At 45.3% G+C, this 14,999-nt stretch overlaps 1 protein-coding gene across 2 annotated transcripts; it reads left to right on the top strand.

The window, feature by feature from the left end:
• Positions 1-3,991: 3,991 nt before the first annotated feature.
• C10H18orf21 (chromosome 10 C18orf21 homolog) lies at positions 3,992-12,540 on the top strand. Of its 2 annotated transcripts, XM_002713498.5 has the most exons (5): positions 3,992-4,192; positions 4,276-4,298; positions 6,028-6,227; positions 7,899-8,092; positions 10,846-12,540. In XM_002713498.5, the coding sequence occupies exons 1-5, from the start codon at positions 4,116-4,118 to the stop codon at positions 10,997-10,999; spliced, it is 648 nt and encodes a 215-aa protein (XP_002713544.2). In that variant the 5' UTR covers positions 3,992-4,115; the 3' UTR covers positions 11,000-12,540. The 2 variants fall into 2 exon arrangements, with proteins under 2 accessions (XP_002713544.2, XP_008259430.2); XM_008261208.4 differs by lacking the exon at positions 7,899-8,092 and having other exon boundaries at positions 10,846-10,954.
• Positions 12,541-14,999: the final 2,459 nt, after the last annotated feature.

Here is a 14,999-nt window from a genome sequence, read left to right as displayed (position 1 = left end):
CTGTTGTACTGTCTGAACTAGCAAAGCATAGAAAATGCTTTTGCATTTGCACCCACAGGAAAATGGTGAAATCAGTTATGGTACATTACACTTTGAAGCACTGTCAGTTACTAAAAAGCATGTGTGAGAATTATATATATTGACTTCTAAGATGACTGTGGCCTGTTAAGGAAAACACAAGTTATGTAAAAAGGGTCTAAAATTCTCTTCTGGGCTTTGGTTTTTTCATATGTGGATTTGGCTTTGTTTCTTTTTGTGTGTAGTAGTAGTAGGTGGGACATGTTTACATATGTGTGTATGTGGGGCCAGTGCCATGGCTGACTTGGCTAATCCTCCGCCTGCAGTGCCGGCACCCTGGGTTCTAGTCCTAGTTGGGGCACCAGGTTCTAGTCCTGGTTGCTCCTCGTCCAGTCCAGCTCTCTGCTGTGGCCCGGGAGGGCAGCGGAGGATGGCCCAAGTGCTTGGGCCCTACACCCGCATGGGAGACCGGGAGGAAGCACCCGGCTCCTGGCTTCGGATCAGCACAGCGCCAGCCGTAGCAGCCATTTGAGGAGCGAATCAACAGAAGGAAGACCTTTCTCTCTGTCTTTCTCTCACTGTCTATAACTCTACCTGTCAAATTAAAAAAAAATATATGTGTGTATGTGCTTCAGCATATAAGGATATGGAAGACACCCAAATACTAACATTGACTACATCGGAGAAGTGGAATGGGAGGTTGCAAGAGTGGGGATAAGATGTCTGCATAGATATGAATACATTCATGGTTTCAACAGGCCATCCCAGGCCACCAGCCTGTCCATTTCCTTATTTTTTTTCTGTGAAGAAGGCCCCATCTTGGCAGCAGAGTTAGCTCTCTCCAGACACCAAGTCTGCTGCTGCCTTGATCCAGAAAACTCAGAAGTAAATTTCTGATATTTTTTCAATGACCCAGGTCAACGTATTTTGTTCTAGTGGCCCAAAAAACCTGACAAGTCGAAATGCCTCAATTTCACCCCACTACTCAAGTCTTCACCTTGGAGGATGTAGCTTTCTTGGCTAACACTTATTTGGCCTTCCATACCTGGACTATATCAACCCTACTACCTTTTGGTCCTCCAGGGTTTCTGATGAAAAATCTGATGGTGATCTTAGGGGGAAATCATGAGGACAGTTACCTTCGCCTCAGCTCTGTAGATGTGAATATTGTACCTGCTGGTGTCTTGGGCAACAGAGCATTTGTCACAGTATCATGATGCTCCAGAACTTGTACCTTGATTTTGAGACCTATTATTCAGAGGTTAAAGGAAAAGGAGTAGATATTTCTAGTGTAGATATTAGGAGGTCTTCAAAAGCCAAAAGTTATCACTTTTTTAAATTAGAAATGAAAAGGTCATTGAAACATCCTAAAGTTTTTCTCAAAAAATAGACATCAATCTCTATCACCAACCTAAGCAAAAAGCTCTGGGGATCCTTGCTTTTATTTAAGCAGAAGGTTCTTGAGAAAAACCCGGTGGGTTATCTGCAGCTGTGATTGGGCCATGTCTTGCTCTGATTTCATGAGGCGCCACCTCATGTAATTTCAAAAGCATGCATATAGCTACACATGGGCCCTAGATTTTTGTCTGCCTTACCCAGGGAGCTATTTTTGGTGACCTGTGTTACTTGTACCCACCTAATGTAGCATTTGTGCTTTTTGGTGTATTTGTTTGTTTGCTCTTTAGTTTCTTGGTCTATTTTGTGTATTGTTTCCCATTTAGTTTTTTTTTCTGCCTATTTTTTGCCCACTTTTATATTTTTGCATTTTTAAAAATTTTTGCTTCCCCCCATTTTTATTTAGGCAGTACTATTAGACTTAGTAGTATTAGTGTAGTTAATATAGAGGGTTTTGTTTTGTTTTCCTCTTTTTGTTTTCAATGTTATTTGGCCAGTGCTAAGCCTTGCTCAGTATCATTGGTATAGTTGGTGAGCTAGTGTTCTGTGTCAGTCATATTAGCAGTTAGTCTCCTTGTGATTCATTTATTGGGTATCATAGGATAGTTATCAGTTAGCATTTGATAGAGTGAGTCATTGAAACAGACAGGTGAACACCAGGATGGAAGGCTCCGAGGCATTCCATCAGGAAGTGAATGCCCTTAATGGGTACCACTTCCTGTACCGCATGGGCTTGGTGAAGCTTGCCCACCGCGTGGCCACCGGGAGGCATCTGGCTGTGAAGATCCTCATGCAAGTCTGCCACTCGCCTTCCAGCTCGGGGAAGCAGGGGGAAAGGGGCCATCCTGGCGAGCCTGCGTCAGCAGAACATCACCGCCTCCTGGGGGTGAGGCCCACAGCCAAGCACACATCCCTGGTGATGGAGCTGGCCAGCCGGGGCAATCTCCGGCGCATGTGTTGGTGCTGGGTGGTCTGCAGGAGGGCGAGGCCAGCTCGCCGTTCAGCCAGACCCTGTCACCTGTGCACCAGTGCCACATGAACCGCATGGCACACAGAGACCTAACGCCAAGTAACGGGCTGTTGCACTCGCACGTGGAGATCAAACTGGCTGACTTCAGCATCAGCCCCTGGCAGATGAGAGGGTATTGTGCACCCCACAGTACCATGCCCCAGAATTTTTCTCTAGGACTACGAAAAGGCTGACATCTGGAGTCTGGGGGTGATCCTGTTTGCCAGGATGACAGCAATGCCACCCTTCTATGGGAGGAACCTGAACCAACTGCAGGAGTCTGTCCTGTCAACCCAGCCCAGAGGGAGCCCCTGGGATGGCTGCTAACCATGGACACCTGGGAGAGGCCCACGGCAGAGCTTGCAAGGAACCCTTGTTATATATAGAATTCCGGGATGACCCAGCAAAACCACTTCTAGGCATAAATGGAAAGAATAGAAAACAGCTACTCAAACACATGTGTGTTTGTTTCACAGCAGTACTCTTCATAATAGCCCAAAGAAGCAAATCAAATACCCATCAATTGACAAAAGGATAAATAAAAGTAGTATGCCTGTACAGCGGAATATTATTCAGGCATGAAAAGGAATGAAATACTGACACATGCTCCAAGGTGATCTCAAAAATGAGCTTGAGGAAAGATGCCAGACACAAAAGGTTGCATATTTTATGACTCTGCTTATATGAAAGGCCCAGAATGGGCAAATCCACAGAGGTGGAGAGCAGGCTAGCGGTTGCCAGGGCCTAGGAGGGCGAGGAGAACGAGTCAATGTTTAAGACAGCGGCAGGTTATCCCTGGCCTGCCAGAAATGTGCTGCTGCTCAGCAGAGGCGGTGGCTGCAGTTAACCATGTACTGGAGGCCACTGAACTGTTTACCTTTTCCAAGATTTACTTACTTGTTTGAAAGGCAGCGTGACATAAAGAAATGACAGAGGTCTTCCACCTGCTGGCTCACTCCCCAAAGGGCTGCAATAGCCGAGGCTGAGCCAGGCGGGAGCCGGGAGCCAGGAGCCGCTACCTGTCTCCGAGCTGGGCGGCAGGGCCCAAGCACTTGGGCCTTCCTCTGCTCTTTCCCTGTCCGGGGGCGCATTAGCAGGAAGCTGGATCGGAAGTGGGGCTGTCCAGACTAGTCCTGGCGCTCAGAGGGGATGCCGGCCTCGCGAGCAGGCTTGTCCTGCTGCGCCCCAACACGGGCCCCAAACTGTTTACCTTAGAACGGCTTACTTTATGGCGTGTGAATTTCGTTTTAACTTAGGACAAGGAAAGCTGGATTGCACACCGGCCAAGGGCAGTCTTGCCCCCTCGGCCAGTCGGGAGCCTAGGACCCCCACTCTTACCAGGGGCCTCCATTACTCTGGCTGGAGAATCTAGACGAGGCCGGGGAGGAGACCACAACAAGAGCGTAGAGAAAACACAAGCAGCCGAGGCGGACAGAACGCGGGACACGGCTTCCTAGCGCGGACCTGGCCCCCGGGTCAGGACTCTCACTGAGGTAGAAGCCGCAGGGCCGAGGGGCGGGGCCGCGGGCGGGGCCTAGCTGGGCGCGCCTGCGCGCTACACGCGACGCGAAGGAACCCGGAACCCATCTGCCGAGGGTGTCAGTTTCCGGAGGGAGCCGTGCCGGTTGTCGGCGACGCTGGGAAAGCCATTTCCGGCGCCTCCTTTCCCCACCGGCTTGCGGCTGCGGGGGCGATGAGGCAAAAGCACTACCTGGAGGCCGCGGCGCGGAAGCTGCACTCTTCCTGCCCGGGCCAGGCTCGCTATCTGCTGTAAGAGAAGGCCGGGCGGGCAGCGGGGGCGCGCGGCGAGTTGGTGCTGCTTCGCCTCTCACGAGTCTTTCTGTCTCTTACAGCTGGGCCTACGGTTCGTCCCACGGTAGGGAGCGCGCCCGTCCGCGGTGGGTGGGATGCCGGCGGCTCGCTCTCCTCCACCGCGCTCGCAGGGACCCCAAGAAAAGCCCCGGCCCTCTCATTAGGAAAGACCCGGATGCCTCTGGGTTTTGGGAAAATGCCCTATTCCTTAGTGCGCCTTCCTTGGCTTGACCTCACGGCGGCATCTGACGCGGGATCCGTCTAGCAGGGTTTCCTCACGTGGCTTCCAGGTCATGGCCAAGTTCACCTCTTGCTGCTTTAGCCAGGACTTCTCGGCCCGCTCTGCGGCTGCTTCCCAGTCTCCCCTACCCGCGAATAGGGTAATGTCCCAGCGCTCGGCCCTTGGGCCTTGTTCCTAGCTGCAGGCCACCTCCTTGGTGACCGTTTTTCATCCAGTCTCGTTATCCTAAGGACTTGCAGAGTTCTACACCCCGCCTGGACCGCTCCCCAAATTCCAGGGTCACATATCCACGTGCCTTCTTGACAGCTTCTTTTCAGTGTCTAGTGAGGTCTGCAAACTTACCGTGTCCCCAGTCGGAACTCTCCCCCATTCAGCCCCCCCCTCCAGAGTTTCACCTTGCAATAGTTCCTCAGCCCCAACCCTGGAGCCATTCTGGATTCCCTAACAGCCCTACCCCGCTCTCAAGCAAATCCTGTAGGCTGTAAGATGTATCCAGCTGGCTACTTCTCACCTCATCCATTGCCACCACCCTGGTCCAAGCCCCCGCTGCCTCCCGATCCGAATGCTGTCGGTGGCTCCCGTGGTCTGTTCCCAAGGCAGCAGTCCAAGTGATTGTGGTAAAAGCAGAGCGTGCCACTCCTCTCCTTAAGTGACTTCCCATCGCCCAGTAAGAGCAAGTTCTAAAAGGACTGGAAGGCCCTCCCTGCCGGCCCGCCTGACTCGGCTCTCTTCGCTCACCGGCAGCCACACTAGGCCTCCTGGCTGTTGGTTCAGGGCCTCTGCAGCTGCCGGCCCTGTGGCTACCACTGTTGCTTCACAAGTCTCCCTCCTCCCTGCAAGTGTGGCCCAGCGAAGCCTTCCTGGCCACCCTACCCAAGATGCTGGTAGCTCCGTGAGCACTCCCTTTTCCCCTTGCCCATCGTACTCTTGTCCTCCCCCCCCCCCTTAGTGTTTAGCGTTAGTTAGTATCTGCCTTTAGGAGTGTCCTTGGTTTTTTCTGCTGTATCTCCAGCATCAAGGACAGTGCGTGGCACTTCACAGTCACTCAGTAAATGAGAATACATTTTACATACAAACATGGCTCATAGAGCTTTGTAATTGTAACCCTGGCACTTAACACAGTGCTTTACAGTAGGTACTTCATTCATGTGCTAATTGTCTAAAAATGAAACAAATGTACAGTACAATTTGTTATTTTGTGGTAAATATGTTGTTAAAATATAACAGCCCCCCTTTTTTAACTTAATCAAGTAATGAGCCAGGTAGCAAAAATTGGAGACTCGCCTATCTGTTGTTGAGAGGAGCAAATGGATGGAATTGTAGTATTTGGAAAATAAATTGTTGTCAGTTTATCATTTTGTACATGTTCATCTTTTACACGAACCTATTAGCCAAAAGGCCAAGAGGGGATGACTGTTCATCTTTGGAGTTGCCTTAGAGAATGTCTGTCTGCTTATGTTAAGTATCAGTGTACTTTTCTGTAATGTTGGAGGTTTATTTGAGGTAACGGTATTCTGATTTGCTGAACAGTGAGTTTCATGTCTAATTTTAGATGATAAGAGCAATTTTGAAGAAACATGTCCATACTGTTTCCAGCTGTTGGTTCTGGATAATTCTCGAGTGCGCCTCAAACCCAAGGCCAAATTGACACCTAAAATACAGAAACTTCTTAATCGAGAAGCAAGAAATTTTACACTCAGTTTTAAAGAAGCAAAAATTTTGAAAAAATACAGAGACTCCAAGAGTGTATTGGTAAGATTTTACTTCCATATGTATGAATAAACAAATTTTTCTTTTCTTTAATTTAAGAATGAAGCTGAAGTGGCCAGCATTATGGTGTAAGTGGGTAAGGCCACCACCTGCAACACCGGCATCCCATATGGGTACGGTTCATATCCTGGCTGCTTCACTTCCAATCTAATTCTCTGCTAATGGCTTGGGGAAAGCAGTGGAAGTCAGTTCAAGTGTTTGGGTCCCTGCCACCCACATGGGAGATGGGGATGAAGCTCCTGGCTCCTGGCTTCATCCTATATGCCACCCAACCCTGGCCATTGCGGCCATCTCAGGAGCAAACCAGCAGATGGAGACTTTCTCTCTCTCTCTCTCTACTCTTCAGAAAGTTCATGGAAAATGTATAGAATGGAAAAACTATGCATGGATTTAGAGAGAGTTTCATTTTTTTTCCATGGACTTTTTGAAGTCCTTTTGTATGAGACCACCACATGAGTTGCACTTAGCAGCACTATATTATTTTTTTCGGTTAGCGGTTCTTTTCATCAAACAGCTCTACCTTATGTATGTAGGTACCATTGCTACTTCATCCGTCATTCTTCCCACCCTCAAGTCAGTGTGTGTTTAATTGTCCAACAAAGGTGAGTGTACCTTGTGTTCACCTTTAAGCGTTGATTGGAGGTCTCTCATGTGCCAAACAGTGGCTAGAATTGGAGATATAAAATGGAACACAAAAATGACTTAGGGTTTACTAGATACATGTGATAGAGACCATAGCAGATATATTTTATATGCTGCATATCCTGTTAACATTCATCAGTTATTCAAGTGCCTGCTTACTGGCAGGTATGTGTTGGGCACTGGACATTATAACAACTTAGGGATGGTACATGATTACGACTATTAATAACTTCAATTGAAAATTGTCATATTTACGGGTTTGCCAGTATTACATCAGGTAAGTACATTGTGCTTTGTCATAAGATTGAGTCTTCAGAGAAAGAGAAAAGATAGAATAGTGAAGTGAATAGAATTCTCTTATTCCAAAAAAGTTTCTGCCGCATATTGAAAAATGTTCTTAAATAGGAAGATGATAAAAGCTGCCTGTCTTCCAGTGTTTTGCCTTTTTTAATCAGGTCAACTAGAAAAGTGCTAAGGGTGTTTGGCTGATTTATTTTGATTTATATATCACCTCTTTCCAAAAAGTACAAAATAACCTACACTGTGATAAATGCAGATCCCACATTTACATTTTTGTGTGCTCATGAACATCTGCTCGCCAAGCCAGCTTATACGAATTTTACTGAGGCATGGGCTGAATTCTGTACATTGTGAGTTACATATGTAGAAGAAAAGATTTTGCTAGAAAATGGACCATTACTTAAATGAATCCTAAAAAAGAAAGTCAGTGATGGAAATGAGGTGTGAGAATGTGATTATTCATTTGGTTTGGTAAATTAGACCTATAATTATAGAATTGTTAAGGATTTAAGGAGGGCACTTAAGTTTTATGTTTTATGGGGAAAAGGCTTGAAGTTCGTATTCTAAAATAAATGTCTACTGCTATTACAGAGGAGGGCCATCTCTAGTCTCCTACCCAAACACAGTCTTAGACTGATAAAGTATAACATCCAAGAATGTAGTGATCGTGTTGCTTGTTATGAACTCACTGGCTTCTTCTTTTTATGGTAGTTGGTTACTTGTAAAACATGCAACAGAGCAGTTCAGCATCCTGGTAAAAGTAGAAGCTTCCTGTCAGCACTGAAGAGCAGCCCCAGCACTCCACTGAGTAAGCTCAGCCAGGAGATAGCGGAGAGGAGGACTCCAAATGCAGTAAACCTTACTCTGTCTGCGTCCAGAGGCAAGAGCCCGGCACTGACTTTCAGGTATCTTCATTTATAGCCTTATTTGAATTGGCAGTGTGCACTCAACTACTTCTTCTGGTTTCCTCTGTTTAATACACATCCTGACTGTGCAGTTCAGGAGTTGGCCCCTTTTCCCCTCCATGCTCCTTTTCTAGTGGTACACACTGCCGTATCTTTAACTTCCAGCGCATTGCTTGTGACTTCAGTTGTATTACTCTCCTGCCAGCCTCTCCCTGGCCTGCTCCCAGCTGCCCGCTGCATCTATCCACTTCAGCCCTGTACATGTCCAAAACATAGTTCCTCATGTCCCTGCGGCCAGCCACCCAAACTTACTGCTTGTTCTGTCACTGGAACGTGCCCTGCTAGACATTCTGGCGGGTGCAGCTGACAGCCCTTACTCCCGTGCTCCTTGTTGCCAGTTTTTATCTATTCTGTTTCTTTGCTCTTTGCATGTATTCTCTCCCTTTTCTCCCAAATTCTGCTATTCTCGTTCCATTTCCTGTTTACTTTTTGTCAAGACTACTACAGTATCTTCTTATTTCTAGTTTCAAACCCCTTTCAAGTCTGTTCTTAAAGAACAGTTCAGATTAGCAGCCTTTTACACTCACCCTGCAGCATGGATCAAATACTCTGGCACAGCCCTCAGCCTCACTGACTGGCATTGGTCTGCCCGCTTGTCTTACTTTGCCTTAACCCATCCTATATGCCGCCAGCACTGCACCTTTCCCAGCCTGCCTCCTCTCTCAACTTTTGTTCTTGCTCTTTCTGCTATCAGAAGTGCCTTAACTGTAAGACTGTGCACCTGTTTATTTGGGTGATCCTCAAAACCTTATTCACTATGATACTCCATAAATTTAATTTCACAGAAACTGAAAGGAATTTTGAAAAATTTTGTTGCAGAAGAGAAACTGAGTCTGGTTTTTTGAACATAAATAATAAAATTCACCAAGGACTAGACCATCTGCTTATTGAATTGAAACTTTTATACTGGGCTTGAAGTTTATAAAATTGAGTAAGAATTAAAATATATTTTTTAAAGATGTATTTATTTGAAAGACAGAGGTAGAGAGAGAGAGAGGTCCTCCATCTATCGATTCACTCCCCGCATGGCTGCATTGGCCAGAGCTGCACTGATCCAAAGCCAGGAGCCAGGAGCTTCCTCCATGTCTCCCATGCGGGTGCAGGAGCTCAAGGACTTGGGCCATCCTCCACTGTTTTCCCAGGCCATCGCAGAGAGCTGGATCAGAAGTGGAGTAACCAGGTATCAAACTGGTGCCCATACGGGATACCAGCACTGCAGATAATGGCTTTACCGGATAAGCCACAGTGCTGGCCCCAAAAATTAATATTTTGAGTTTTCTGTATATTCTTGATGAATTATTTTGATATTTGGTATAAGAATTCATCAAGGAAATTGGGCACATTTAAAACACTTTACTTGCCTTTGTATCAGACCAGTTAGCCTTCTGTATCTGCTGGTCCTACATCCACAGATTGAACCAATTGCAGTGAGAAATATTCAGAAAAAGTTATGTCTACAATGAACATGTACAGACCTTTTTTCTTGTATTCCCTGAAGGGTCTAATGTAACAGCCGTCCAGATAGCATTTAGTGTATTTTTTTTATTTTTATTTTTTTTATTTTTTGGCAGGCAGAGTGGACAGTGAGAGAGAGAGACAGAGAGAAAGGTCTTCCTTTGCCGTTGGTTCACCCTCCAATGGCCAGCGCGCTGCGGCCGGCGCCCCGCGCTGATCCGAAAGCAGGAGCCAGGTGCTTTTCCTGGTCTCCCATGGGGTGCAGGGCCCAAGCACCTGGGCCATCCTCCACTGTACTCCCTGGCCACAGCAGAGAGCTGGCCTGGAAGAGGGGCCACCGGGACAGAATCCGGCGCCCCAACCGGGACTAGAACCCGGTGTGCCGGCGCCGCAAGGCGGAGGATTAGCCTAGTGAGCCGCGGCGCCGGCCCGCATTTAGTGTATTAGGTATTATAAATATCAGGAGACGACTGGGAGGATTATGTAGGTTATATGCAGATACTACAGCGTTTTATACAGGGGACTCCTGCTTCTGCAGATCGTAGTGTCTGTTGTGGAGGGAGGGAAGTTCCTGCAGTGCACGCGGCACAGATACGGAGGGAGGACTCTGCGTTTAGATCTGTGCTGAAATAGGAAACAGCCTTCACATTATACAGATGGCGAGGCAGAACAAAGAACAAACTGACAGACCCCAAACAAAGGCCCAAGGAGATGGCGCACAGTCGGAGGGGATGAAATACATTCATTCAGTGGGTATTTCTGGAGTGCTTCCTGTTTGGCAGTCAGAAAGCGCTGGGATATATAATGGAGCTGAACTTACCTTCTAGCAGGGAAGATACAATGGAATTGTACCTACTTGTATAGATTGAAATCCTTCATTTTTAAGAAAAGCATTGAGCTGTGAGGAAGGAACATGTTTTTAAAATTTTTATGTAGAATTGCTGTGAATATTGGTGTCAGACTTAAAGCATACATGAACCTAATGACACTTTACCTACAGCTTTATCTTTCAGGTATGATAGAAATTTCCAGAACCACTTAGTGTATCTCCTAAATGTTGCTTATAACCTATTCAGTGAGATTTTTAACAAAATGGGAATGACTGCTGAGTACAGTCACTCCCCATATGTGGCCATACAAAAAAGTGGAAGATGAATGTAGTGGCAGTTACCTAGGCTAAAGGAGGAAGAAAATTAGATTATTTATTGGCCTGTGGTTTTTTTTTTTTTTCTTTTCAGAACACCCACATCTGGACAGTCAACACCTATTTGCTCCCCAAAGAATGTGAGCAGAACAAAAAAACACTTCTCTCAACTGAAGATGTTGCTCAGCAAGAGTGAATCCCAAGAGAACCCAAAGATGGACTTCAGAAATTTCTTGTCTTCTCTTTGAAGGCTGTTTTATAATATGTCTACACTAAAGTTAATTTTAAAAAAAAAACTTTTTTTTTTTACTGTTACTTATTCTTTGAATACATGCTAAAGAAGAACCAACTATTCTTGGTATCCTAAGTTTGCAGGGAAAATACCTCATTAGAATGAATAACTAAAACCTGGTTAGTCACAGGATGGCTGTAAAAGTCACATTGTACACAAAAGGTGCTCAAAACTGTGCAGTGACAGACACCTAGTGGTGGTGTCATGTCATTTTCTTTCAAAGGGAAATTGAGACCTTCATGAGAGAATCTTCACTCATGAAGGTTTCTTCCTCATCGCCAACTCAGAAGGAGGATCAAGTGTGTACTGTTATTTTCTGTCACCTGCATATAACTATATTAGTAAAATTTGAACATTATTCTTAATTTGAATGCAGAAGAGGACATTCTTGATTACAGGTGGCTTGATAAGAACTGAAATTTCCATTTGCACAACTATTATTCATACAGTAAAATTTTCCTGAAAACATTTTATTTTTTAAAAAAGATTGATTTATTTATTTGAAAGGCAGAGTTAGAGAGAGAGGTCTTCCATTCTCTGGTTCACCCCCCAGGTGGCCACAATGGCTGGTTCTGCACCAATCCAAAGCCAGGAGCTTCTTCCGATCTCCCATGTGGGTGCAGGTGCCCAAGGACTCTGGCCAACCTCCACTGATTTCCCAGGCTATGGCAGAGAGCTGGATCGGAAGTGGAGCATCTGGGACTCAAACCAGCGCCCATATGGAATGTAGGCACCACAGGCGACAAGTTTACCCACCACACCACAGCACCAGCCCCAAAAGTAGCATTTTATCTCACTCTGGTGAAGACTTATTTCTAGGTCTAAGATTATATCAGGAGGCCAGTGCTATGGCTAAACAGGTAAAGTTGCCACCTGTGATACTGGCATCTCATATGAGCACTGACTCAAGTCCCAGCTACTCTCCTTCCAATCCAGCTCCCTGCTAATGTGCCTGGGAAAGCAACAGAAGATGGCCCAGGTACTTACATTAGTAAAACTGGTTTGATTACTGTACACTGTATGTATGTATATGTATAGAGCATCACTCTGGGCTGGCGCTGTGGCTTAGTAGGTTGAGCCTCCGCCTGCAGCACCAGCATCCCATATGGCTGCTGATTCGAGTCCTGGCTGCACCACTTCAGATCCAGCTCAGTACTCATGGTCTGGGAAAGCAGTGGGAGATGGCCCAAGTGCTTGGACCCCTGCACCCACATGGGAATATGGAAGACTCAGAAGAAGCTCCTGGCTCCTGGCTTCAGATTGGCACAGCTCTGGCTGTTGCAGCCATTTAGGGAGTGAACCAGTGGATAGAAGACCTCTCTTTCTCTCCTTCTGTCTGTAACTCTGCCTCTCAAATAAATCTTTTTTAAAAATTACACTGCATATACTATATGTATAATTATTACGTCAATTTAAAATAGACAAACAGTAGTTGCATGTATAGAACATTTCACAAGTAGTATTGAGCAAAAAATAAACAGCTCTTTAAGTCATTCAGATACTTGGAATTATAAACTGTTCCAAGTCCCTCTCCTTAAAGTTTAAAACTCAAAAATTTTCATTCATCAGGACTTGGCAAGCTGGAAGGTCAAGGTTAGGTAACAAGTTGGTCTTAGGTTAGGGTTATATGAAGTGAAATCATCAATGCCAGCACCAAAAGGACAGTGAACTGGGCCAGGCATCTGCAGCACCTGGCACTCCTCTTTGCTCATGATAGCCGCTTTACCTTTCTGGCTACTACAGTGTTTCTCCTCTTGCTGTTTTGTTCACTTACGCCTGTCCCTGATCACCCAGCCACTGTAAGCTCCTGGGAGTTCTCACTACATAGCAGTTACTCCCCAAGCTTTAGGCTTTTGCATGTAGTTTTTCTTTGAGGCATGATTTTGGAAACTGCCCTCCACTCCAATGGCATTGCATTCTGAGGGGCCGCTCTTCACAGTATTGGAGACCTTGTCCTGTGTTTCTGATGCTGTCAACAGGCCTGAGTGATACTACTTTTGAGCCCCCCCCCCCCAACTCCAGTACCTAGTGTGTTGCTCACCACATAACACAGCAAATATTCCTACACTATTTAAATTTGAATTCCTTAGTCCTCTCGCCCACATTAGAACTAAGCACTTTCACATGATTGGAAAGTAGTAAAAATAGCAACTTCTGGGTGGGATTGTACACATTCCAGTTGCAAGTGGAACCATGGATTTTGGGATTTTTTTTCTTTTCTATTTGACAGAAGGGTGTTTGGGCATCTCTAAGAATTATTTTTAAAATTTTGAAATGATGATAAAACTCAGAAGAAGGCACAAGAGTAAATCTTAAGATCTTGGATTTAGCAACAGTTTGTTGTTTTTAAGTTTTCTTTATTCCAAAGCCAGAGTTACAGAGGGAGAGACAGAGATCTTCCACCAGCTGGTTCCCTCTCCAAATGGCTGCAGTGGCCAGCGTTGGACCAGTCTGAAACCAGGAGCCTGGACATGGGTTCAGGGGCCCAAGTACATGGGCCATCTTTTGCTTCTTTCCCAGGCACGTTAGCAGGGAGTTGGATCAGAAGTGAAGCAGCCAGGACTCAAACGGGATGCTGGCATTGCAGGTGGTAGCTTAACCCCTGTGCCACAGTACTAGCTCAGCAATAGTTTGTTATGCTAGTTAAAGCAACTTACGTTGCTGCAAAAGGAAAAAAAAAAAAAAAACAACTGGACTTCATCAAAATTAAAGAGTTAATTTGCTCCAAAGGACACCATTAAGAGAGTAAAAATATAACCCACTGAATGGTACAGACTTATTTGGAAACCATATGCCTGATGAGCTTATGTTCAGAATTAGAACTCTTAAAATTCAATAATATAATAGAAAAAAAATGGACAAAGAATCTGATAGAAGATTCTCCAAAGAAGATACCCAAGAAGCATGACAAAATGTGCATCATTGGTCATCACAGAAATAAAATTCAAAACAATGGGGGGTAGTGCTGCACACCTACTAGAATGGCCAAAATCACTAAGCAATAGAAGTGTGGATGAGCATGTGGAGAAGATAAGCTTGGTTGTGATTATATTAAGTGAATTTTTTTGAGACAAGCTGCTCTGCACTGATTTTTTAACCAGGACTCATCCTTGGGTTCTGTCTTTGACTTGCTTAGCCCAGTTTTAGCAAGAATCCTGCTAAGTCAGTTTAGTGAGAATTCCCCACCCTGGCCCACTGTCAGCAAAACAGTCAAGTTAATTCAACAAGAATCCCCCTACCTGTGATGGGTCTTAGAAATTTCCTGTCCGCTGACCCCTCCCTGTGCCTGCTGGCTGTAAATCCCCAGCTGTCTTTGCCTGTTACAATAGTCTTGAGTGAAGTCTTAACAGGTTAACAACTGCTGGAACAATTTTTTACTTAATAATGTCAACACTGTTGTAGCTTTAGTTCAGTTTAAGTTAATGTTCAATTCAAGGCAGTTTGGTGCACTAAGTGATTAACTTTGATAGCTGCTTTTTTTTTAACCTATGATCTTTTGAGGTGGCATGTAGATACTGAAGGTTAAGCAAAATATGATTATGAATTCATTTCCTGAAATGCAGAAAATTCAAGTGGTTCAGTCTCCACAGTTATTTACAAAAGGTCCTTCTAGCCTCTGTTGGGTCTTCCTGTAATGACAATACATAGTTGCAAGTCTAAGATTTATAAATCTCAGATCTAATGACAGTTTTTACCTTTTTATGTTGAATTCCCAAGTTACAACAGTTCAAAAACTTAACTTAGTCTTCTTTATCATGAGTTTCTTAACAGCTAGAATGTAAAAGAGCAGCCAGGTTAAAATTGGCTTCAAAATTTGGAAAACTTCTAACTTGGAATTCTGGGTCTTGTGGGTAGCACAGTCCATGGCTAAGTGCTCTGTTGGTTCTTCCTACCAAATCAGCATTTCACTACTCCCTTGAGCTTCAGATGTGTGCCTCTAAGACGGTATTTTGTCT

Source organism: Oryctolagus cuniculus, chromosome 10 (genome assembly GCF_964237555.1).
Source record: "Oryctolagus cuniculus chromosome 10, mOryCun1.1, whole genome shotgun sequence".
Taxonomy (NCBI): domain Eukaryota; kingdom Metazoa; phylum Chordata; class Mammalia; order Lagomorpha; family Leporidae; genus Oryctolagus; species Oryctolagus cuniculus.
This window is presented reverse-complemented; position numbering and strand designations above follow the sequence as displayed.

Excerpts from the sequence above, each read along its gene's own strand:
- C10H18orf21 (XM_002713498.5), top strand. The coding sequence starts at position 4,116 with ATGAGGCAAAAGCACTACCTGGAGGCCGCGGCGCGGAAGCTGCACTCT. Across the intron at positions 4,193-4,275 it reads GGCCAGGCTCGCTATCTGCT|CTGGGCCTACGGTTCGTCCC; the intron begins GTAAGAGAAGGC and ends TGTCTCTTACAG. Across the intron at positions 8,093-10,845 it reads AGCCCGGCACTGACTTTCAG|AACACCCACATCTGGACAGT; the intron begins GTATCTTCATTT and ends TTTTCTTTTCAG.